At 44.9% G+C, this 24,887-nt stretch overlaps 1 protein-coding gene and 1 long non-coding RNA gene across 2 annotated transcripts in view; one reads left to right on the top strand and one right to left on the bottom strand.

Moving 5' to 3' along the window:
- Nucleotides 1-22,131, bottom strand: part of LOC121441651 — a 104,125-nt gene extending 81,994 nt beyond the window's left edge. The window contains exon 1 of the long non-coding RNA XR_005973488.1: nucleotides 22,029-22,131. This is a non-coding gene — a long non-coding RNA (uncharacterized LOC121441651). The remainder of the gene's footprint in view (nucleotides 1-22,028) is intronic.
- The window catches only part of LOC121441649 (solute carrier family 25 member 43), a 37,218-nt gene that overhangs the window by 5,739 nt on the left and 6,592 nt on the right, over nucleotides 1-24,887 (top strand). Inside the window, exons 2-3 of the mRNA XM_041642858.1 lie at nucleotides 888-1,129; nucleotides 6,337-6,509. Coding sequence (XP_041498792.1) covers nucleotides 888-1,129; nucleotides 6,337-6,509 — 415 coding nt within the window. The remainder of the gene's footprint in view (nucleotides 1-887; nucleotides 1,130-6,336; nucleotides 6,510-24,887) is intronic.

Below are 24,887 nucleotides of genomic sequence, written 5' to 3' on the forward strand. Positions count from 1 at the left end.
GTATTTGTTACTTTTCTGATAACTAGTAAAACAGCAGCTCCACTTTTAATCTCCATTATAAAGGAAAACTCATTCTTTATACTAAGTTTAGCAAGCTTATTTGAGCCATACCAAAGCAAACCAAACCAAACACAAGTCTCCAATCAGATACCTCCCAGAACCGAGGAGTTTCCAAGAAGTCCAACCCACCACATGACCGTAAGACAGATTTGGGTGGGGGGAGCAAGGTTTTGAGAACAACTTAATTGGTGGCAACCTCGCCATCCAATCAGCCAGTGTCGTAGGTTAGCTAGTTAATCATTACAGCTTAATCAGCTAGCTGGATGTAGGGCCTTCTGCAGAAAGCCAAAGCCCTGTGGCTATGATTAAAGTTGATACTGACTTGGACTGTTGAGCTCAGAACTCAGTTTCTGGGATGCTGGACTTGGCATGTAGCTCAGAAACAGAAGTGTGTACCTAATGCATAGAAGACTTTGGGTTCCATTCCCAGTGCTGGAAGAGAGTGAAATTTCTGGATTTTGCAGTTATTTCAGAAAATTCTATTCCCTTTCAGTTTCAAGAGCATGGAAAGATTGCATTCCAGAGAGGTAATCTTTCTGTGCCTTTACAGCCCACCAGCAAGTTAGATGGTTGCGTAGATAACAGGGGAAAATGCTGGAAATGAAGTGGGAAGAGTTTGGGGAAGCTATAGAGCAGAGGTTGGACAGCTCTTGTTTATAGCTAGTTAGCGTTATATGAGGATAGTGAAACTTAAACTTACTACCCAGTAATCCCAGTATAATTCACACTGTAAAGCACTTCCAAATGCTAGGAAATATTTGAAGTGGTGGAAAGCATGCCAGCATAGTCCAACACTCATATCTTGAGCTTTTTCTGTTTTCCCCCAGGTTTGTTGTGCTGTTCATGGATGACCTGGGCCGTATTTCCCAGTGGAGCTCCATTGTGGCCGGAAGTCTCGCGGGCATGGTCTCCATGATTGTCACCTACCCTACGGACCTCATCAAAACCCGGTTGATTGTGCAGAACATGCTGGAACCATCTTACAGGGGGCTCAGCCATGCTTTTTCTACTATTTATCACCAAGAAGGGTTTCTGGCCCTTTATCGAGGGGTATCCCTCACAGTTTTAGGTAAGGTGGAACTTGACACCCCTTCTTGACACAGGTGAAGGTATTATATACCTTCGTGAATGCTTAAATCGATTTTAGAGGCCTCCAGTGACCCAGAAAAGCCTGGCTTCAAAGCCCCCCTCAAAAATGCCCAGCTGACATGAGTCTTTGGTGTGGAAATCTACGAGCAGGCACAACAGGATCTTGGTGCTATCTACAGCCTGACAGCGCTACACATACAGAGGCCTCTGTTGTCAAATCCAAAAGGATTTTTAGTCCATCATGTAGTACTAGATGAGGTTAGTCACCCTGTCTTCTGGAGACTGGGCTTCTAGGGTGCCACTGTCTCCTGGGTATCGTCACACCTCTCTGGCAGCTCTCTCTTATACAATATACATGGCTCATTTGGGTCACTCCCCTCAAATTTATTTTTACCCTCTATATGGGCTTTCTTTTTGTTGATGTTTATGTTTATTTGTTTGTTAGAGAAAAGGTCACACTCTGTAGCCCTGGCTGACCTGAAACTTGCTATGTAGACCAGGCTAGACTAAAACCTGCAGTGATCCTCGTACCTCTGTCTCCTGAATACTAAGATTACAACCACATACCACCATGCCCAGCCTTCTACATTGGCCTTCTTACCCTGAATCCCCTCTCTAGATGACTCACTCTGTCCTAAGCCAGTAGCTTCAATAAGCACGAATATATTTTGACTCCTAATATCTTTAATAACAATGCTAACATTTTTAGGAGTGCTCACTGGGCACTAAGTACATTTCTAGAAGTTTTTTATTACAATTTCTTATTCAAATTTTTTATCTTTATTCTTAGCTTTTAATATAATATTTTATTAAGTCTGAGAATTTCATATCCCCACTCCTCCCCTAACTCCTTCAAGATCCGTTCCCTCATTTCCCTACCCCATTCTCAATTTCATGTCTTCTTTGCTAATAACCTGCCCAGTCCAATCCGTGCTGCCCATATTTATACTTATGGATATAGGGTTATCCACAGGATCATGGCCAACCTAGCAGGACCACGCTCTTGAAGACTCTCCCACCCCCACAAAAGTTCATTCTTATTGTTTATTAATCACATGTATATATCCAGATCTAATGCAGAGGTGTGTGGTCAGAAATGTGGTTCCCCACCAAATCCAGAAGAGGACATTAGATGCGTGTTCTCACATGGGTGCTGAGAAACAAACTCATGTCCTCTGCAAGAACATAGCACACTAACTGCTGAGATGTCTCTCCAGCCCTCTTACGTCTAATGATATATACTTGTACACGCTTATAGGCTGTCGTTTGATATTTTGATACGTGCATATATTCGATAGTGATCAAATCAGAGCAGTTAGCATATCCATCACCTCAAACCTTTATCGCTTCTTTGCTGTGAGATCTCCCATTCTCCTATCAAGACTCTCTTTTCTAGCCACTCTGAAATGTACAATACATTGTCACTAACTATAGTCAGCATGCTGAGCAATAGATCACCACAATTTATTCTTCAGCTCTGACATATCATTGTTTGTTTCATTTTTCTTTTTGAGACAAGGTCACATTAAGTAACCCAGACTGGCCTGGAACTTGCTGTGTAGTCCAGGCTACCTTTTAACTCTTGATCCTCCTGCCTTAGCTTCCGAGTGCTGGAATTACAGATGTGCACCACCTTCCCAGGGCTGTCTAACTTTCTGCCTGTTGAACAACCTCTTAGACCATTTTAAATATGAGGAAGTAGGTGCTTAGCTACATAACTGGCTCAAGGTAGCACAGGCAGTGGGATGCCCTGTGATTATGTGATTCTGGGGCCCTCTCCCTTAGCTACTTACTGACTTAGATCAGTTCCTAATGGAACATACCTCTGTTGAGCATGATGACCTCCATATTCCAGAGGTGCAAAATCTGATATCCTCATTAGTCTCAAACTTACTCTTCTTTATGCATCCCCTAGTTAATAAGACTGCCTTCCTTCCTCCCAGTGGCCCAAGCTCAAAGAAACTTGGGAATCACCTTGGTTCCTCCTCTCCCTGTTTCCCCTTTAGTCATCAAGCCTTGTCACTTTGACTTCTTTTAATGCACAAGTCTGCGCCCTCTTCCGCCTTAGCTCATGCCTCCGTCATCTTTCCTGCTGACTCTAGAGAGCCGGACTCTCCTGAAGACTCGTGTTGCTATCTCTGGCCCTCTGCCCAGTGCGCCCTGTGTACTGCTGCCAGCCTGGGATGATCTTTCCTAATGCTCTGTCCTCATTCCACTGCAATCCTGAAAAGCTAAGAGGGAGAGCCAGCATTTCTGGGGCACTCCAGATCCTCCAGAGCTGGCCTCTGCTAGTCGGCCCTACAGTCCTGTCCTGTAGCGTGCCTCCACCTGCTCTCATGTTCAGGTCATGCAGAAAGAATGTGCTTCCTAGAGCTACACACTCATCGTACTTGATACCAAGTGCCTTTCTTTCTACTCTCAGTGTCTGATGAAGCTGCTCTTTGTCCTTTGTTCATGACCGTATACACAGCCTGTGCCCAGACTGCCTTTCCACTCTCTCAGTGCCTAGTGGACCTACTCTTTGCTCACAACCCACTTCAAAAGTTCTCTCTTCTAAACCTAAACCAAGTGTGGTGATACATGCCTATAATGCAATCCCAGGACTCTAGAGGTTACAGCCGGAGAATCAGGAGTTCTGGGCTAATCTTGGCTACACAGTGTTCCTATCTCAAACAACTATAGACATGCCAGGTCTGCAATCCCCCCTTAGCTTCAGGATGTGGAGGCGGAAGTGAAAGTTCAAGGCCCACTTGGGCTACACCATTCAAATAAAGCCCAGGCAATTTACTGAGACCTGTGTCAAAGAGTTAAAAAGGTGGTGGTGGCTAGAGCGGGGTCTCTATGTTCAATCCCTAACATAACACAGAGAGATAGAGAGAATTCTCTTTTCTCTCATTCTTTCCTGGTTCTTCTGGGCAAAATCAATCACTCTGATACTTGTGTGCATAAAGCATCTTGTACAGCTCACTACATGTACATATCGGGGATGGCATATGAAGTGTTCCTAGCTATGTCCTGCACTTAATGGTAAATATCTATAGAAATTAGCTTGCTCTGAGCTGTGGTCCCAGCGCTTGACATAGGGCCCAACACACAGCAAAAGATCTCTCGATTCCTATTTTTGAGACGAGGTCTAATGTCATGTCGGCTGGGCTTGAGCTCACTACGTAGGCAAGGCTGGCCTTTAACTCCAGATCGTCTTGCCTCAGCCGCTCTAGTGTTGGGGTTACAGACATGTGCTACCACTTCCAGCTTCCCCAAACGTTTTTGAAAATAGAAAGTTGGTGAGTCTTTTCAAATATATTTTGTTTATTAAATAGTACCTTTGCCTAAAGATAAGCGATGTCCCACCTATATTCTGCCTCCCGTTTTCGCAGTGCTAGGGACAGAAGCTAGAGCTTTGTGAGCACCCTGCCGCGGAGTCACACCCCAGCAGTACCCCATCTAGTAGATCTCTTTTTGTACTTCCACTTTTTACTTTATGTGTAGGGGTGTTTTGCCTGCATGCATGTCTGTGTATCACGTGTGAGCAGTACCCATGGAGGTCAGAAAAAGGTGTCAGATCCACGGAAACTGGAGTTACAAATAGTCCCAAGCCACAGTGTGGGTGCTGGGAATTGAACCTGGGTCCTCTGGAAGAATGGCCAGTGCTCTGAACCACTGAGCCATCTCTCTATCTCACTTTGAGGGACAAATTAGTTCATCTGTTAACTAAAGATTGTTCGGAAAGTTCCTGGAAATTTGTGAGAATACCAAATAGTATGTCCTCTGATTCGCCATCTTAGTTACTAGGAAGGTGAGGGTACCACTACGTATGATGCTCACTGGGCCCTAAGACATCTCAGCAAGGTCAGGTAACCTCCATGGCCACCGTTATCACAGAATGCTTCCTTCTGCACTAGGGAACAGTCCCTTTCTAGGCTCCCAAACTGGATTAAGTATTGCCTACTAACTTTTTTATTTTTCGAGACAGGGTTTCTCTGTGTAACATCCCTAGTTGTAGCTCTTGTAGACCAGGCTGGCCTCGAACTCACAGAGATCTGCCTGCTTCTGCCTCCCGAGTGCTAGGATTAAAGGTGTGCACCACCACTGCCCAGCCTAGTATCTTCTTTAATGGAAGTGATTTTTTTTTAAAGATTTTATTTTCTTTGAAAGTGTGTGTGTGTGTGTGTGTGTGTGTGTGTGTGTGTGTGTGTGTGTGTGTGTAGGTGTGTGCACATGAGTGCAGGTGCCTGTGGAGGCTAGAGGATGGAGGATTCCCTGGAGCTGGAGTTACAGGTGGTCGGGAGCCACCTGGTGTAGGTGCCCCTCTGCAAGAACAGTAGGTGTTCTTATCTTATGAGCCATCTCTTCAGTGCTATGGAAATGACTCCTTGCAATGTTTCTTTTCATTCTTTTCTCCTTTTTGTATTTCAAAAACACAGTAAAGCCCTAAAAATTGTAAATAACTATATACTCACTGAAGACCCCAGTTGATTATTTTTTTAACTTTGTCACATGTCTATGCATCCCTCAGAGCCATTCACCAGTCCATATTTTCTTTTGGTGACTTTTTTTGTCTGATTTTTGAGACTGTTTCACTGTGTGTGGCCTTGGCAGTCCTGGAACTCACTCTGTACAGCAGGCTGGCCTTGAACTCACAGAGTTCTACCTACCTCTGCCTCCCGAATACTAGGATTAAAAGTGTGCACCGCCACCACCTGACTTCTTTGGCGATTTTAATGTAAGTTACAGCATCTGTATCACAAACCCAAGTTCAGCATCTAGTTGGGTATTTTTTCTCTTCTGCCTGAAGCAGTATCTCATGCAGTCAAGTAGCCCAAGCTGGCAATAAACATTGCTATGTAGGTAAGAATGAACTTGAACTACTGATCCTCCTGCCTCCACCTCCTAGGTGCTGGGATTATAGGTATGTGTCACCACACTGAACTCTCAAGATTGGCTTATAGTTCTTTTATGTACAGTGTATTGATGGTAAACTGCACCAACCTTGAGTGGACCAGTTCAGGCTTTTGGTGACCATATGGTGTTGTCACCACACCCACAGAACATGCCCTGTTGCTCCTTAACTGGCAGGACTTTAAACAGCCCCAGACCCCTGCTATTCCCATCATACAGCCCTCGGGCATTCCTTTGCTCCAGACAGTGGTTCCCCAGACAGCAACCTCTCCTTGTGCTTGATTCCAGGCGCTGTTCCCTTCTCTGCTGGTTCCCTTCTAGTCTACATGAACCTGGAGAAAATCTGGAATGGACCCCGGGACCGCTTCTCTCACCTGCAGAACTTTGCCAATGTCTGCGTGGCTGCTGCTGTGAGCCAGACGCTTTCCTTCCCCTTTGACACCGTGAAGAGAAAGATGCAGGTGCGGAGCACTGGGAGGGAGGGGGCTTGAAGCATTTGCACTTACGTAGCCACAAAAAAATGCTCAATTCCACCCACCCCCTCCTGCCCAACAGCCCCACCACGGATGCCATGTTTCTAAAGAGCTCAGGGCTGCTCATGCAAATCTATGTGGTCTCTAACACTTTTGCTAACCTCGGGGCGACTAGGTGTCTTCTAGAAAGCTTCCCCATGAGTCTCCCTTTTCTTTCCTGGCCCCCAAATACATTACTTACTTGCCTGCAACCCCAGCAAAGGAGGACACTGCAGAATGCAACCTGCTAACTTGCCCTCCTGATGTTACCATAAGGAGAATGTAGCATTCTTTCTTCTCATCGTGCCTTCTCTCAGTAAAACCTACTGGCTAGGACTAAAATAAACCAAGAACCATAAAACAGCAAGGGACAGCAGAAAGAAACTGCATTTCAAACGGGTGCTATCTTGGGCGCTGTCCTAACAATTCCCCAAGGAACGTGGTCACGATAGGGCACACAGGCAAAAGAAAACAGTAAAGAATACAAACTGAAGAACCAGCTTAGCCTAAATTGTTATCAGCAAACCAAACCTGATCAGTGATGTAACACTAAGCAAGACTGGCGGGTTTGTCCCTTCCCCTAACTCTGCTCACTCCATCAGCTTGTCTGCTTCCTTAGCCTCTTTTTGATAATCTGTGTGTCCCTGAAGCTCTGGGTGAAAAAGAATTTGGGGTCATTTGCATTTGCAACTTGAAATGAGTAGTTCCAGTAGTTGGTTCCTGTTGGTTTCTCCACGTGACTCTGACTTGGCCCTCGGGTTTTTCAACGCTCCTCCCCACTTCCTGTTTCCCTGCTACAGTATCCTTTGACCAGTCTGGTCAGTGCCAAAAACCCTGAAGGTACTTCACTTGCTAACTCTGTCTTCAGACATGCTGACACTCCACTCTGCCCCTCGGATCCACAAACCATCTCATCTGCCTGGGTTGCCTTTCTCCTGTCCTTGTCCAGATGAACCACTGCCACATTGGTGCGACTATAGTGCAAGTACGCAATGAAGTCTCCTTAGTGCTACTTAAAATGAACAGAACTTCTGTTTTCAATAATAATGCACATACTAAAACATGGTTAAAATGCGGTGATCTCACATTATGTATGTTTGGCCATAATAAAAAGTAATGTACATGTTGCAGAAATTTTAGGAAATAAAGTAGGAAAATAATAAATTAGTTTTAGGCCAACACCCATAGATTATAAGTTACTAGTTCTTCTTTTATATATGTTCATAGATTGGTATATACAATTTTTTAGGAAATTGTTTTTAGGCCATAAATAAAAGTTAGTTTTCACTTATCATATAGCAGATACAGCTACAGTCATTAACTGTTTAATTATCAAGTGTTAGTTCACCATAGAAATGTGTTAGAAATAGTTCAAATTTCTCAGGTTTATTTATTTATTTATTCTTTTGTTTTTCCGAGACAAGGTTTCTCTGTGTATCTTTGGCTGTACTGGAACTCACTTTGTAGACCAGGCTGGCCTCAAATTCAGAGATTCATCTGCCTCTGCTTCCCAGGTACTGGGATTAAAGGTGTGTACCACCATGCCCGGCGAATTTCTCAGTTTTTAAATAATGAGGCTATTACTAATTCTTAAGTATAACAACACTGTAATGAATCTTTGTGTTTTTCACGTTATATTCCTAGAGATTGACTTATAGGTCACAAACCCTGAGTAAGTCTAAAGCATCCTATTTTTAGGTATTGAGGAGTGAACCCAAGGACATGTGTGAGTTAGGCAGGCATTCTCTTACTACTGAGCTACATCATCTGCCCTTAAATGTTTTGTGTGTGCCAAGATCTCCCTAAGTTACCAGGGCTGGCCTTGATCTTCTCATGTAACCAAGGAAAGGCTTCAAACTACTTGAGAGCTTCCTGTCCCAGCCTCCAGGGTGCAGGCTACTGGGATTTTAAACATGAGCTCTATACACACACAGAGAGAGATGGGGGGGGGGGGGGGGAGGCTCTCGGTTTTTTGTTTGTTTTTATTTTAAGACAGCGTAGTCCTGGCTGGCCTTGAACTCACAGAGATCCGCCTGCCTCTGCCTCCTGAGTGCTGGGATTAAAGGCGTATGCCACTAAGCCCAGGCTCTTAATGAAATTTACACTCCAAATAGAGTCTTTGATCCGCAGCAGCAGCCAGAGAGTGTGGTCCAGCTCCTATCACTGCCATCAACTGTCATTTCTCAGGCCATTGTGAATCCAATAGTTGAAAATATGCCTACATTGCTTTAATTCTAATTCATTGTTTATAAGTGGGGCTCCACAGTTTTCAGTGCTGCCCCTTGCATTTCTTTATAATTTTTATTTGCCCCTTGCCAGTTTTGGGGGGATGTCTAGATTTTGCTATTGATTGGGAACAGGTCTTTACATATTAAAGGTATTAACCTTTGTCATACATGGCACATTCTCTTCCATATCATATCTTCTAACATTTAGATTAATGCTGCTTATGCGGGGCATTTTGTTTTGTTTTGTTTTTTCTTTTTCTTTTCTTTCTTTCTTTTTTTTTTTTTTTTTTTTGAGATACAATCTCACAGTATAACCCAGGCTGGTCTGGAACTCACTGTGTAGCCAGGCTGGCAAAAAGCTTGTGGCAACCGATGTCAGGGCTGAGCATTCTTGCATCAGCACCATCCTGTTTCAGTCCTCACAGCGTTCTAACACCCTCTACCTTCACTGCCCTTCTTCGCAACATCTCCTTGATTCCTTGATCTTATTTGCCTCCCTGGTAAGCTTCAAATTGCCTAGTGTTTAGGACTGGAATGACAGTACCGTGCAAACCTACAGTGATGTGTGTAAAACAGTCCATCTTCTCTTCAGGACCACAGTATTACCCCTCCTTTAGCTTCACTTATCTCTTTTTTTTAAGGTGTAATCATAGAAGATTGCCACTCTCCAACCTCTCTATCATATTCAAATGGTAACCAAACGTTTCAACTCTTAGGAAAAGATTTTCTCTTCAGAAGTTATTTTCCTCATAAAAATCTTTGTATTCTTTCCAGAAAAGACAGCTTTTTGCAGTGCTGAGGATGGACTCTTGGGTCTTGTGCATGTGCTACCACTGAGTTACAGCTGGAAAGATACTTTTTAAAGCTTCAGAGGAGGGGCTGGAGAGTTGGCAGCCCCCTCTTTTTATCTCCTTGGGTTCCGAGCACCCACGTGGCACACACACATATGTGCAGGCAAAGCAGCCGTACACACAAAACTATAAGATACACCACTTAATTTTTTTTCTCAAGAGCTTGTAAGAAGCAGGAAGAAAGCATGGAAAGTATGGCCATGTCCTAAGGTTTTCCTCATTATTAAAAATCCTAGATTTAGGGCTAAGGATGAAGTGTAGTGATAAAACACTTGCCTAATGTGTACAGAGTTCTGGAGTCAGTCTCCAGCAACACACACATGCAGAGGCTTTAGGAATTTCTCTCACAGGTGGTGGTGGCAATACGTGCCTTTACAGCACTCAAGGCGGAGCTCTGTGAGTTCAAAGCCAGCATGGTCTACAGAGTGAGTTCCAGGATAGCCAGGGTTACATAAAGAAACCCTGTTTCAAAAAAAAAAAAAAAGAAAGAAAGAAAGAAAAAAGAATCTCTTTCACTTTCTCACCTCTTATGATTCGAGTGTAGCTTATGTAGAATTTGGTGAGTTTAGCCACCTATCTGTAATGGACCTACCTAAGACCTGAACCTGGAGACCTAGGAGTAGGACTATTCACCAGAAAAGGTTTCAGGAGTTCAGTGATGCCTGGATGTGAAGGAGTGAGATTTCAGTCTTCTCCATAAGTCTTCAGCTTTACTTTCTAAACTATTTTCTTTTTTTTTAATTTTCTTTTTTTAATATTTATTTATTTATTATGTATACAATATTCTGTCTGTGTGTATGCCTGAAGGCCAGAAGAGGGCACCAGACCTCATTACAGATGGTTGTGAGCCACCCCATGTGGTTGCTGGGAATTGAACTCAGGACCTTTGGAAGAGCAGGCAATGCTCTTAACCTCTGAGCCATCTCTCCAGCCCTCTAAACTATTTTCTATTTTCTAACACATTTACATTACTTTCTCTTTCTAGGAGCTAAAATAATGTCTTCCTCAAGGAGACTTGTCTTAGTCAGGGTTTCTATTGCTTCAATAAAACACCATGACTAAAGTAAGCTGGGGAGGAAAGGGTTGATTTGGCGTACACTTCTATTTCTTGTTCATCACTGAAGGAAGTGAGGACAGGAACTCAAACAGAGCGGAAACCTGGAGACAGGAGCTGATGCAGAGACCGTGCAGGGGCACCGCTTACTAGCTTGCTCCCCGTGGTTTGTTCAGCCTGCTTTCTTATAGAACGCAGGACCACCAGCCCAGGGATGGCACCACCTACAGTGGGCTGGGCCCTCCCACATCAATTACTAATTAAGACAATGCCCTACAGCTGGATCTCATGGAGGCATTGCCTCAACTGAGGCTTCTTCCTCTCTGATGACTTCAGGTTGTGTTAAGTTGACACAAAACCAGTTACTGTAAGACTCTAACCAATACTTCATTGTATACTAGAATATTCCCATAATGGTCTGCCACCAATGATGGCAAGACACACTGGGAGTGAAAATTTGAGTGCAGTCCCAATCATTTTTTCCTCGTGGACAATGCATACATACATAGAACTTCAGATGCTACTGAGTGTGGCGGTGCATCCCTGTAATCTTAGTACTTGCAAGATAGAGCCAAAATGACCAAAACTTCAAGGCCATCCTCATCTATATAGCATCAAGAAAACAACAAAAACAGAGAAAAGGGTTTTCAGATAAATGCAAAATCATAGTGGTTGTTTTCAAAGATGCAGCGTAGTCAAGCTTCAAAACAGGATTGGCAGTTAATTATGAATAACATCGTAAATACCATAAAATATAGTAAGTCAATTAACAGGTATATTAGCAGGAATGTTATTTTATGGGTTAACAAATATAATACCTTGTCCATATTATCTATTTTTTAAAAAATGTAATAGCCAGGACAGAGCCAGGAGCTTTTTAATGCAAACAAGGCATTACTGTCTCTGACCACTAGGTGTCACTGCAGTAAATGCAGAGTATCTGAGCCGTGGAAAAAAGGTATATGAGCCCGCAGCTCAATGACAGTTTCCAACCTCACAATCCCAGCTGGAAATCATTTTTAGTTAGGAAGATAAGGAGCCAGAGGCAACAGGAAACACCTCAAGTGTTTTTTCTTGTAAAGCACACAATACAAAATTCATCAAAAAGAGAACACCATAAAAACCATCTGCCCCCACTAGATTAGGCAGGGTTTACCAACTTAATTTGTCACAAGGGACTTGTACAGGACAACCCAGCTTCTGTGACCTGAACACAGTTAATGGTAACATTTGCATTCCATTGGTTTTCTCCATGGCACTGCCCAACAAGAAGCAAATCAACAGCAGGTGTCTGGTGGATCGCCAACTGAACAGGGACTTTCTCCCAGCACCCACAGAGGTTAGCGCCTTTGTCTGAGTGCCTGGTTGTCTTAATAGGCTTTTATCCAGATGCAGTCTGTCTGTTTCATACAGAGTTCCAAGCTGGAACTCTTCTGAACATTAATGACAATAATCACAAGTCTTGTTTAACCACCTGAGCTTACAGTCACTTTATTCTGTTTTTCTTTTTCTTGCTTGGCATGCTAGAGGATGGAGAGGTAAATAATTTATGCATGTTCATGTTTTGAGAGAATGTTTCTGGCAGAGGGGAGGAAGGGTCAGCTGCATGCCCAAGTGGAATGAAGTGCCTCTACCTAGTGTGGTTTTAGACTCTAATGCCACTGCCTGAAATCTCCTTCTCCATGCTTCTGGGTGTTTTAACCCAAGTTTTCCCAGATACAGCCTAGCCCTTCTGTCTGGATGACTACACCTGGCTAAGAGCCCAGGCCAGAAGATACTGGCAGTACCAAGTGTATTGAAGAAACAATATGCTGGGCGTAGTGGCATGACCCTTCAATCACAGTACTTGGGAGGCAGGGGCAGGTAGATTTCTGTGAGTTTGAGAATAGCCTGATCTACCCAGCAAGTTCAAAATCAGCCAGCGCTACATAATGAGACTCTTCTCTCTCTCTCTCTCTCTCTCTCTCTCTCTCTCTCTCTCTCTCTCTCTCTCTCTCCTCTCCTCTCTCTCTTTTTCCTCCTCTCTCTTTCTCCTCTCTCTCTCCTCTCTGTTTCTCCTCTCTCTCCTCTCTCTCTCTCTCTCTCAAAGAAAAAGGAAGAAAGAAAGGGGAAGGATTTAAGAAAAGAGAAATGTTGACAAAAATTAATTTATGTGCTTACACATTAAAGCCTAAAGGATCTAGCTGGTTGCTGAGGAGGCCTAGAGTAGCATTCCCAGTGTCTGCCCTGCAAGCCAGCTACATGGAAGCAGTTCTCCCAGCTTCTCTAGACTGCCTGAGACTTTGTGCTGTGTGGGCTTGCCGTGCAACATGGCTGCCCTACCTCTGAGCATCCAGGACCGAGATTCAGCCAAGGGAAGGGGAGCTTGAAACAGAAGGAAAGGTGCCCTGGAGCAAACACTGAGCCTTGAGTTCAAAGGAAGAAATATCCAAATGATAATCTTTATCTAATAAACTTGATGGCCAGCTCAAAAACAAAACAAAACAAAAGACAAAGGACCAAAGAATTCTGAAAATACATAATGGTTCCACAGGCAGGGTATGTGAGAGGGTAAGACAGGCTGGAGAACACTGTCCTGGGAATCTGGGGAGCAGCTGCCGACATCGGACCTGCAGTCCGATAGGCTTTCTGAAAGAGTCAGGAGGGAGGGCCATGTGCACCTGCCCTGGCTCCACTCTGCCCAGAGCCCACTCTGTTCCTCATGCTGGGTTATCTCCATTTCATCAAACACAAAGCCATGTGTCAGCCTGCTGGTTTGTACCCCGGTGGACTTTGTCCCCACCCCAGCTCACAAGGTAAGCAGGATTGGGCCAGGTCAGCATTTGAACCGAAAGTGCAGAAAATGGAGGACAAAGGTGGGACCCAAGTGGCACAGCTGAGTGAGCAGAGCACACATGGCCCGTGAATAAACAGAGGCCCCAGCCTGCTCAAACAGACTCCAATCTGACGGTGATGGTCGCCACCTGGAGCAAGCTTTGCTGAGTAGGACACGGTCACTTCTTTCATCCACTCAGAGCCTCTCGTGGTCCATGCTATGTCTTCAGTCCCAGCCTTCCCCCTCAGTCCTAAGCCCATGTTTCTCCCAGCCTGCTGATCAGTACCACTGGCTATCACATCTTCGTGGTCACTTCCAACCCACTGAATACCAAGTTACTATTCTTCCCCTAAAACTGTCTGCTTAGAGTTTTCCCTTTCTGAGCCATCATTGTCCCAGACAGCCAAGCTAAGCTTCCAGAAGTTAGGTTTGGTTCTGTGGGTCCCCTCATCCAATCAAACCAAAGCCTAGTTTCATTTGTGCTCCTGACTCTCCCCACAGGGGTCCTTTCTCTTCCTGCTCTGACTCCAATTGAGGCCCTTATCAGCTCATACTATAGCACACGCTGTTCTCTAGGATTGATTCGGACAGTGATCGTTAGCACTGAGCAGGAAGATACAGTAGGCACTCGGCCAGCCGTATATGCTCATTATGTTACCCAGTCCTTAAGAGTTCCCAAAGTGCCAAGCGAAAGCTCTTCTTACTAAACCTGTTTTATTACGGGCCACGGTGCACTCGGAGAACTTGAGGAAGTCGGAGCTCCCTGTCCACCATGAAAGTTCTGGGGCTTAAACTGGAGCCATCAGTCTTGGCAGCAAGCACCTTCATCTGCTGAGCCATCTTGCTGATGGAGATGGGGAAACTAAGGCACTCAAAGGTTCTGTAGCTTACAAACCCTTCTTTAAGCAGCTGTGCTGGGATAAAGGCCAGGCAGTTTGCCTCCAGGACCCAGCAGCCTAGCCCGTGGGCTTCTTTCAGAACAAATGTTCTTTAGCCCTGTCTGTGTGGCTCCTTCTCTATCACCTTTAGAGAATAAAGGACGGCCCATTAGTCTGGCCTGTTTCCCTCACCAACTTCACTGTGCTTTTGTATAGAGGCCCTTTGTGTAGGGAGTTGCAAAATTAAATGTCTGTAGGAATTCAGAAGCAGCACAGACAGGAGAGCTAGGGAAACCCAGATAACAGGCACTCAGCCCCCAAACAATAAGCCTTCAAATGCTTTCTCAGCCGTCGTGCCTTTTGAAAGCATTCTGGAGAGCTAAACTCTGTGCTCGCAGAATGTGATTAGCATTTAAATATGCATACCAGAAAAGAGTGAAATGAGCCTGCGCGAGCTGCAGCTGAACTGCAAGCTTCTCTTCTGCAAAGGATGGTTGCCACTTAGAAATGCGATCCCAGTTTTCCAGGGAGCCCCTAAATCCAGATTTGGATGTAAAAATCTTTATATCTTGCAAGGTTGCAAATAAAAAAAATACTGACAGGGCAAAGCAAAACATGCCTTCTTTTGGCCTCTGCGCAATTCAAGCATCCAATTGTAATAGTGAAGAAGTTCCCCTCCCCCAAGCCGTGAAGACCAAACGTATTTTATATTCCGGTCAACAGGCCTTTGTTCCCGCAGCTACCTCTGCCTCTCTAAAGGTTCAACTGAGCTTGCCTTGGGAGTAGTATCTGTTGCTTTTGTTTACTGGCTTTTCCCATCCCTAAGGCACTTTCTTTCAGATAAAGGGGAATGACAGTTATTTGACCCTTTGAGAACCACAGTGCAGGTACTTCAGACCACTGGGAGGGAGTTCTGGGGAAGAAGAAACTGAATTAACTATAGGGTACCTTCTCTGAAAAGGTAGATGCTGTTTTTCACAGACTCACACTTCTGCCCCCATGTCCAGGGGCATAGTAGCTGTATTCCAAGAAGTTTGTGGGTGTCTAACTGCTTTTAAAGGATGCTCTTAGCCTATCCATGGGTCCCCTGATTCTGACAATTTCCAAAATCATAGCATTTTCTCCTGTCTCAACATCACTGTTCTGCTGTCCCTTCCCTGTCAAAGCTACCTCCTGATATCACTTCTTATTTTCCCAAGCAGGAGTAATGTCCTCCATCCCAGTGTTCTTAGCTCACTTAACGCTGAGCTCTGAAACTCTGAAATCCAAAAATGCTCTAAAACCAGGAGCTTTGAGAAGCCATATGATGGAAAATTCCACAAATGACCGCATATAAAAGACTGCAAACAAAATACAGGTACACTAAAAAGATTGTATATGGGACTGGGAAGATGGTTACTACATACACACAAGGGCCTCGGTTTGAATTCTCCAAGCCCATATAAAGCTAGGCATGGTAGTGTACCTCTACATAATTCTAGCACTCCTATTTGACATGGGAGACAGAATTAAAAGAATCCCCAGAAACTCATGGCCTAGATAGCCTGGCACACACTGCAGTAAACAGGGACACTGTCTCAAATAAAAAGGAAGCAAGGACCACATCTGAGATTATCCTATGACCTCCACATATAAGCCATGGCACACACGTACTAGCACACATACATACACCATATATACATACACATATGCACATAATAATAAAAATTAAAATTTAATGCATAAAAGAAAAAATTATAGGACTGCATAAAATTAACTCCATGCTAATAAGGTATATATGAAGCACAGTCAATTTCATGTTTAAACTTTGCTCCCACTCAAAGATCTCTCATTATGAACAACTATTCTAAAGTTAAGAAATGTTCAAAATTTGAGGCCCTTTTTATCCCAATCATTTTTAGACAAAGGGTACTCAACGTATATAGGGCTCTTAGGGACCATGTCACAAGAACCCGTATACTATAAATGTCTGTTTCTTTTCTCTTTGCCTGTGGGAGTCGATGTTACACTTTTGTGTGTCCCTGTAGCATGTAGCCTCACATAACTGGCACTTGATACTCGTTTAAAAATGAATGCTGCTCAAGGCAGGCTTAGGAGAGCTCCCTGTGAGTACAGAGTTGAACCTTTATGCCACTGAGTGACTCTCAAGTCTGTGTGCTAGTCCCTACACAAGCTGAAGGCAAGAACGCCCAAGCCTACCCTCTCCCCAGCCTGCTTCCCTAAAGAAACCTTCTTAGCTCTAATACTACCTTCATGTGTCGTTCTGAGAATGCAGTCCCCTACTTGGGGCAACCCAGGGCCAAAAGCTGTGAACTGGTCACGATTGGCAAATGTGCTAAAAGGAGGAGCCAGGCAGTGTCAAAGGTTTGTAATCCCAACATCTGGGAAGCAGAGGCAGGAGGATCAAACTTTTTAGATCAAGCTTCTCAGACACGGGCTACAAAGCAAGTTCAAAGCTAGCCTGGGCAATTTAGTGAGGCCCTTTCAGTCAAACAAGAAAAGATGCTCTCCCTACATTCTGGCCTCCCATCACTTTGCATGGGCCTGGAGGCACTTGAGTTATCACCGCATGATCCAATTGATAGTCCTTGGCTGATGGCTTTCGGGAAATGCAGGGCTGTATCTGAATCTGTGTCTTTGCTGAAGCTTTTGTCAGGGCTAGACACGTGAGGACTTATCAGAGATAATGACAGTAAAAAAGCCCGCCCTGAATTAAGGAATTATAACGACCTACCATTTGCTGGTCAGCTAATCTCTACCAGGCAAATTCTTTAGTCCTCTTTTTCGACCTCAAGAGCAAATACCATCACGACTCTTATTTCAGGGGTGGGGAAATGAGGCCCAGAAAATGGCGGCTGCCTGCCCAGGAGTCACACAGCTAGTATATGTTAAAGTTGCCTCTCTCCTTCCTCAGGGCTTTCCTTTGTCCACCAGGAAGTACAGAGCTCTTTCCTAAATGCTAAACAATTAGCTAATTTAGATGTTAGTTCCCTTACCTACTGAGAAGGAGGAAGCTGGACCTTGAGAACTGGCAGCTCGAAATTTCAGTGCACGAACAGTTGAGAAAAATAACAGTCTGAAAAACCCAGAAACTGACAGGCGGAAGCCTGAATCCATTCGAGCCGCTCTACAACAGTAAGTGGCCTCTGAAGGATAGAAATGGATTCCTCATAGTTCTGCAGGCTGGGAAGTTCAAAGTCAAGGCAAATTTGACATCCAGTGAGTGCCTGCTTCTTATTGTTAGATGGCACCTTTGCCCTGTGTCCTTCCTGGTGGAAGAAGCAGGACAACTCTTGGCATGGCTTTCTGACCACAAATCTCATTCCTGAGGGCTCTGGCTTCATGATCTTATTACCTCCCAAAGGCTTCAACTCCTGAAGCATTACATGGGGGGTCAGGATTTCAACACAGAAATTGGAAGGAAACACAAATGTTTGGCCTGTAAAAAGCATGGGTTTGGCCAGAAGCTGGTTACCTCAAATTAAAATGGGAAAAAAATATTCTTATGAAAAGTGTACTATTCTGGCCCTGGAAGCCCCATTGGCGGTGTTAGCAAGCATGAGAAGCCCCATTGGCAGTGTTACCAAGCATGAGAAGGAACAGAGCGGAGGCACACCGAGACTGATCATGGTTGATCAGAGGACTGGGCAGAAAGGAAGTCCTTAGAATCCTAGAGGGAACCGGAGAAGACCCCAGGAAAGGTAAGGAAACTGCTGTCGCGGCCACTAGTAGAGGATGCTAGTGGAGTCTATGGTTCTGCCTCCTGGAGTGTCTCCTGGGTGGCACAGTATCTATTCTTAGTAAGAAGGAGGCTTTCCTAGCAGCCCACTGACCGGTCCTACAGTGCAGTGCTGAGTGCCGAGCTCTCGGGGTAGTGAGAGAGACTGTGACCCTTACCTTTGTTGCAGCCTCACTGATGCCTGGCTCTCTGGAGTGTCCTAGGTGTTGCCGCCTTAGCAGTTCAAAGCAACGGATGCGCTGTGAAGCCAGGTGGATGGATGTCTGAGCATCTATCTATGAGGGCGAGATGGGCTTTGGGGAGCGTTGTTATTAAAGTGAAGGAAAGAAAAACTGCTGCTCGAAAAGTAGACAGTGCCCTAAATACTTTGGGGATAGCGGTTGTTGATCAGGGGAAACAAGACTGTTCCTAGAGGGCAGGCAAGAAGAGACTAGGGAGGGCCTCCCCAGTTCCACTGAACTGAACTTTGCCCTTTTCTCCTGACCTGAGCTGGCTTGTTCCTTTGAATGCATAAAAAAAAATCTGTGAGTCAAAACAGCCAATCTGTGCTAAGCCCTGTCTAAACTGTAACAGCAGCTAAGATAAAGATGCTCTCCCACCTCCAGCCCCTAAAAGAGCAAAGGGAATACAGGCGCCAGGAAACACCTGCCGCCAAACAAGAACAGTCACCTGGGAAGCCTCTGCTATCCCAAGGGTATGGAAAATGGAGTTGACTGACCCCACTGCTCGCTTGCGGCAGATTTGGAGATGAGGCACCTATTTTCACCAACTTTCCCGCCAATATAGCTGTCAGTTACCTATCTGCATGGCTGTGTCCCCCCTGGAGTCTTCTTTTTTTTTCTTTTTTTTTAATATTTATTTATTTATTATGTATACAGTGTTCTGTCTGTGTGTATGCCTGCAGACCAGAAGAGGGCACCAGACCCCATTACAGATGGTTGTGAGCCACCATGTGGTTGCTGGGAATTGAACTCAGGACCTTTGGAAGAGCAGGCAATGCTCTTACCCTCTGAGCCACCTCCCCCCCCCCCCCCCCCGGAGTCTTCAATTAACAGATAAGCTCACGGGGTTGATGACATTGGCATTGAGACCCAGCATGGCCCCTAATCCTGTGTGTGGACAGGAATACGTCACAGGACCTCTAAGCCCCATCTATCCAGCATGAGGCAGAGAGCTGTGCCTTCTTCATGTGCCTGGGTGACAGACTAAATGACATTACTGAACGTTAGCAGGCACATTGCAAATACAGTTCTCGTTGTGCCTGCAGCGCCTCATCCCAGTCTACGCAGAGACAGCAAGGGGGGCCTGATGAGAATGCTACAAAGCCAGCCCAGGTGTGTTTCTGTTTTCTGAACTTACTGTCAATGCATACAAATGACAATACATATAGAACCTTATAACCCTCCACTTGATGGCCAATGCTGAGTGGTGATGGCAAGAGTTCATTATGATTGTGTTGAGTTTGTTTAATGAGCGTTTATTAATCGGGCCCAGTGGTGCAAGGCTGCAGAGACTGAGGCAGGAGGCAGGCAGATCATGAAGAGTAAGTTCAGAGCCAGCCTAGGTAATTTAGTGAGAAACAGTCTCAAATTTTAAAGCATTTTCTTATTCTGTCTGTCTGTCTGTCTGTCTGTCTGTCTCTCTCTCTCTCTCTCTCTCTCTCTCTCTCTCTCTCTCTCTCTGTGTGTGTGTGTGTGTGTGTGTGTGTGTGTGTGTGTGTGTGTGTATACCACGTCATTCATGTGGTGCTCAGAGGACAACCCACAGGATTCAGTTCTCTCCTTCCACCATGTAGGCTCCAGGCCGTTAGGCTGGGTGTCCTGTGCCCTAACTGGCTGGGCCATCTCATCAGGTTTTAAAGCAAAATAAAAGGGGTCAGGGATACAGCTCGGTAGAAAAGTGCTTGCCTGACATGCACAAGGCTCCGATTTCCATCCCCAGAAAAGCAGACATTAAGTGAGAGGCCACCAAGCGCCAGTCCTGCATGTAACTGTATCCCCTCAGCCTCCTAGAAATTGCCATCTCCCAAATTTGGCTTTTTCATGTACATTCTCCCTCCCAGGCAGGATGTCACTGTCAAAGTTTGCTCTTAGAAAATTAAGCCATGGGGCTGGAGAGATGGCTCAGAGGTTAAGAGCATTGCCTGCGCTTCCAAAGGTCCTGAGTTCAATTCCCAGCAACCACATGGTGGCTCACAACCATCTGTGATGGGGTCTGGTGCTCTCTTCTGGCCTGCAGACACACAGACAGAACATTGTATACATAATAAATAAATAAATATTTAAAAAAAAAAAGAAAATTAAGCCATAGCTACTGGTTGGGATGGGGGTGGGGGCCTCTCTGGCCCAAGCCCCTGGGCCTCTGCACAGTCTACCCATGCTTTCTCACAAGCTGCTTGCCCGCATCTCAAATGCTTTCTCTTGGAGGCTCAGCTGTGCTCTGGGCTTCCCCATCCCAAGCCCTCAGTAGCCACATGGGCACTGACTGTTTCTCTCCTCTCTTCCCAAGCACAAAACTAATCCGCTGTGTTTGTCGCCTTTCCTAAAATGATGGCAGGCTTTCTGGGCAGCTCATCGTCCCTCAGGCCTGATGCTGAAATGCAAGGCAGGTATACTGGCAGAATCGAGATGAGCCCATAGACACAACACTGCAGGGCAGCTGCCCATGCCCACTGTGTGACTCCCTTTACTGCAGAGCAAGGGCTTCCCAGCTATAGGACAATGATATGGAGCCTGGCTACACCAACAGGGATATGAGTCATGTGGGTCACAAGGCAGAAAGATCCGTTTGCTGCAGTATGGTTGCCTTGCTATTACTGCTGTTGATTAATTATTGATTCTCGTTTCATTTTTGTAATGATAATAAAATATTCAGACAAAAACTAACTCAGAAGAACAGGAATATTATTCAGCTTACAATTCCAAGTTCCAGTCTGTTATTGTGAGGACACTAAGGCAGGAACTTCAAGCATCATATCTACAGTCAAGAGCATAGAGGATAAACCCATCAGTCCTCCCTCCCTTCCTTCCATTTGAGGTCAGATAGCTTTCTTTACCTCTGTGCAGTTCAGGGCCAGGCCTAGGGAATAGTGCTGCCCACGGTGGGGTGGTTCTTCTGACATCAGTCAACAATCAGGACAGTCCCCTGCAGAGATGCCCACAGGCCAGTGTAACCCAGATAAGGCTTCAGTAAGACTCTCTTCCCAGGTGATTCTCGTTTCTATCAAAATGCCAGTGAAAACCAAGCAGCACAGTGCTGCTCGCCAAAGGACTCAGGCCTCTTTACCATTAACTGCCTTCCACATGCAACTGCACAGCTTTGCGTTCAAGCTGAGCCTACACATCTCCAGAAAACAAAGGGCATTTCCAAGTGACAAGTGAAAAAGTTCTGAGCTCCTGTTTGCTACACCGACAAACCGTCTTTTTCCTACTTATTTTCCCCTTCTCTTCCCTGACCCACTGATCTTGAACTCCTAGCTTCAAGTGATCCTCCTGCCCACATTCCCCCAAGTAGCTGGGACTATATCTTGGTCTTGCTATCTTAAAACTCCTACAACCAAACTTTCTCTCTTTTTTTTTAAAGATTTATTTATTTATTATGTATACAACATTCCTTCCCTGTATGCTTGCATGCCAGAAAAGGGCACCAGATCTCATTAAAGATGGCTGTGAGCCACCATGTGGTTGCTGGGAATTGAACTCAGGACCTCTGTAAGAGCAGTTAGTGCTCTTAACCTCTGAGCCATCTCTCCAGCCCACGAAACGTTCTCTTTTCAGCAGGTAAATGCATGCACACAAAATCCAAAGGAAGCATAAACACACAATGGAAACCAAGTATCCTCACCCTGTGCCCTCCCCATCTAGTTCCCTCCCAGACACAGCACCACAGTTCCCGTGTCCTTACCTGTATCTTTCCAAAGATGATTTATGCAAAAGTCGCATTAATGTGAAGATTTGTGGTCTTTTTGGTTGTAGGGAATCAGCAGTATACTGTGCGTAGTCTTCTCCACCAAACAACCCTTACACGGGTTGCATAGCAGATATCCTGCATATTAGATGCTTACATTACAATTCATAAGAGCAGCAGAATTACACTTATGAAGCAGTAATGATGATGATTTTATGGTTGGGGGTCAGCACAACATGAGGAACTGGATGAAAGAGTTGCAGCATTAGGGAGGTTGAGAACCACTGATCTACACCCTTTCTTTTTCACTAAAAAATATGTCTTAAGAGTGACAGCCTCTCCATCCAGATGGAGCAGCCACATATTCTTAATTATGGCATAGTATTCTATAGCATGATGTCTTATTTCCTACTGGGGAACATCCAGACTTATCTCTAGTCTTTTGCTCTTACTAACACCGCAGTAGCGAATATCCTTGTAACATACATTGTTCCATATATATGCAGATATATTCCTTAAGATAGTAGTATTTTGGCCAAAAGGGTTCATAGTGGGCTGGGTATAGATAGTCATTTTGTAGAGTCTTTGACATGCACAAAGCCCTAGGTTCCATCCCAGCACTCGCGAAATAGAGACAGGAGAATCAGAAGTTCAAGGTCATCCTCAACTACGTAGTGAGCTCAAGACCAGCTTGGGTTACATGAGTCCCTGTCATCAAAAATCATGCAAGTATATGTGGTGGTTTGAAAGAAAATGGCCCCCATAGGCTTTAGAGAGTGACACTATTAGCAGGTGTGGCCTTGTTGGAGTAGGTGTGGCTTTGTTGGAGGAAGAGTGTCACTAGGGAGTTGGCTTTGAGGTCTCAGAAGGTCAAACTAGGCCTAGTGTGGCTCATTATCACTTTCTGCTGCCTGTGGATTCAAATGTAGAACTCGGCTCCTTCTCCAGCACCATGTCTGCCCGCGTGCCACCATGCTTCCTACCTTGATGATAAAGGACTAAACCTCTGTAACTGTAAGCCAGCCCCAACTAAATGTTTTCCTTTATAAGAGTTGCCAGGGTCATGGTGTCTCTTCACAGCAATAGAACACTAACTAAGGCAGTATCTTTGTAAGTATTGCTTAACCATTTCAGTATTCATGGAAAGAATATTTAGCCAGTGCTACCTCTTCTGAAAGGTCTAGAAAGTTTAGAAACTTTCAAATGCTTAGCTTTGAAGTGTTTGGGTTTTTTTTTTCCTTTTTTTCCAATATATAGTAAGTACCTACAGTGTGAAAGAAATGTTGGTAGACTTTGGGAAAGACCCATGTCAAGAAAGATGTGGTCACTGGCCATGTGGTATTTGCAGTCCCAGCAGGATAGGGAGCTACCGAGAGAACACAAGAAATAATTATACACAACAGATCATTACAAATCCTTACCAAGTGCCTTGAAGAACATGGTGACCAAAAAGCGTTTGATAAGCTCAGTCTAGGTATCTGAGATTTCCCTGAGAAAATGCTAGTTCTTCTGATCCCTATGACAAACTTGATGAGACAGAGAAAAATGGCAGGAAGACACATGGAGTTGGTCCTGCTGCAAGGATTACATAAACTGGAAAGGGTCTTCAGGGTCATTTCATTTCAGTCTCCTTAGTAGCCACAGGAGGAAATTAAGGTCCAAAGATGTCACTGACTTATCAAGGTTATACCACTAGTGGCCAGCAGGGCCTAGTTCTCCTGATCTCTTTAGGTGATGTTATAGTGCAGGATCCAGCGTGCTCCCCCTGAGGGCTGGGGACCTGAAGCCGGTGGCTACATCTTACTTAGCCTAGAGAGTTGCCTGGGTCTGTGTAGAAGAAACCTTAAGTTCAGGCCCTTGTGACTAGCCATCTACTACGTTCTGTTCTCTTTGCTAGTAGGATATAATTTAAGAACAAGGCAATCTAGCATTCCAGTCTAGCAGGTTGGTTTGGTCTTCAGCATACTTGTCTCTTCTCCAAGTTTAGAAATGGTAATAATGACCTTAATGATGGTGGTTACTTATTTAGTGCCTGCTCTATATCAAGTCCAGTTCTAAGCACTTTGCATGTGCTAAATTATTTGATATGAATAACAATCCTATAAGGTACATGTTATTATTACTCCATTTTACAGGGGAAAGAGGGGGGCTCAGACAGATCAAGGCATTTGCTGGAGGTCATAGGCTAGTGAGCTGTTGCAAGCTGTCTAGCTCCAGTGCTTTGTGTGTGACATGAAGGTAGCAAGCCCTGTCGGGAGGCACAGTCAGGATGTAGATGAGGAGATGGATGGGACAGGAAAGCTGAATGAAATCAAGGAAGGGGCTATTTACCGGAAACACAGCAAAGGACTGAAGGAATCCAGAAGAGGACTTGCTTAGTGTATACAAGGTCCTGAAATCAATCCCCAGCACTACAGGAAAAAAAGGTACCAAAGAATCAGCATAAGACCACATCAAGGACCAAGATGCCTTATGGTCCTGTTCATCACAGTCCCTCGGATCGTTAATGCCTCTGCTCACTTGCCTGCTCCTTTATGTACAGGCCACCAGCATCCTGTTGGCTTCAGGTTCCTTGTTCCCAGGTTCTCTGTGTCTCTTCCTCCCTCCCTCTTCCCCCACTCTGTGAGTTTGTCTGTGTTGGTACATGTCACATGTTGGCCCATGTGTGTGGAGGCCAGAGGTCAATGTTGGGTGTTGCTCCTCTGAAGCCATCCACCTTGTTTTCTGTGAGAGTCTCTCTGGGACTTTGCACTAGGCAAGTAGGCTGTGCTAGAAGAACATGCATCACCACACCCATCGTTTTCTATGGGTGCTGGGAACTGAAACCAGACTTTGTACAACAGGCATCTTACTGAC

This window comes from Microtus oregoni, unplaced genomic scaffold (genome assembly GCF_018167655.1).
Source record: "Microtus oregoni isolate MIOR12 unplaced genomic scaffold, Mior012 000080F_ref0000499, whole genome shotgun sequence".
Classification (NCBI taxonomy): domain Eukaryota; kingdom Metazoa; phylum Chordata; class Mammalia; order Rodentia; family Cricetidae; genus Microtus; species Microtus oregoni.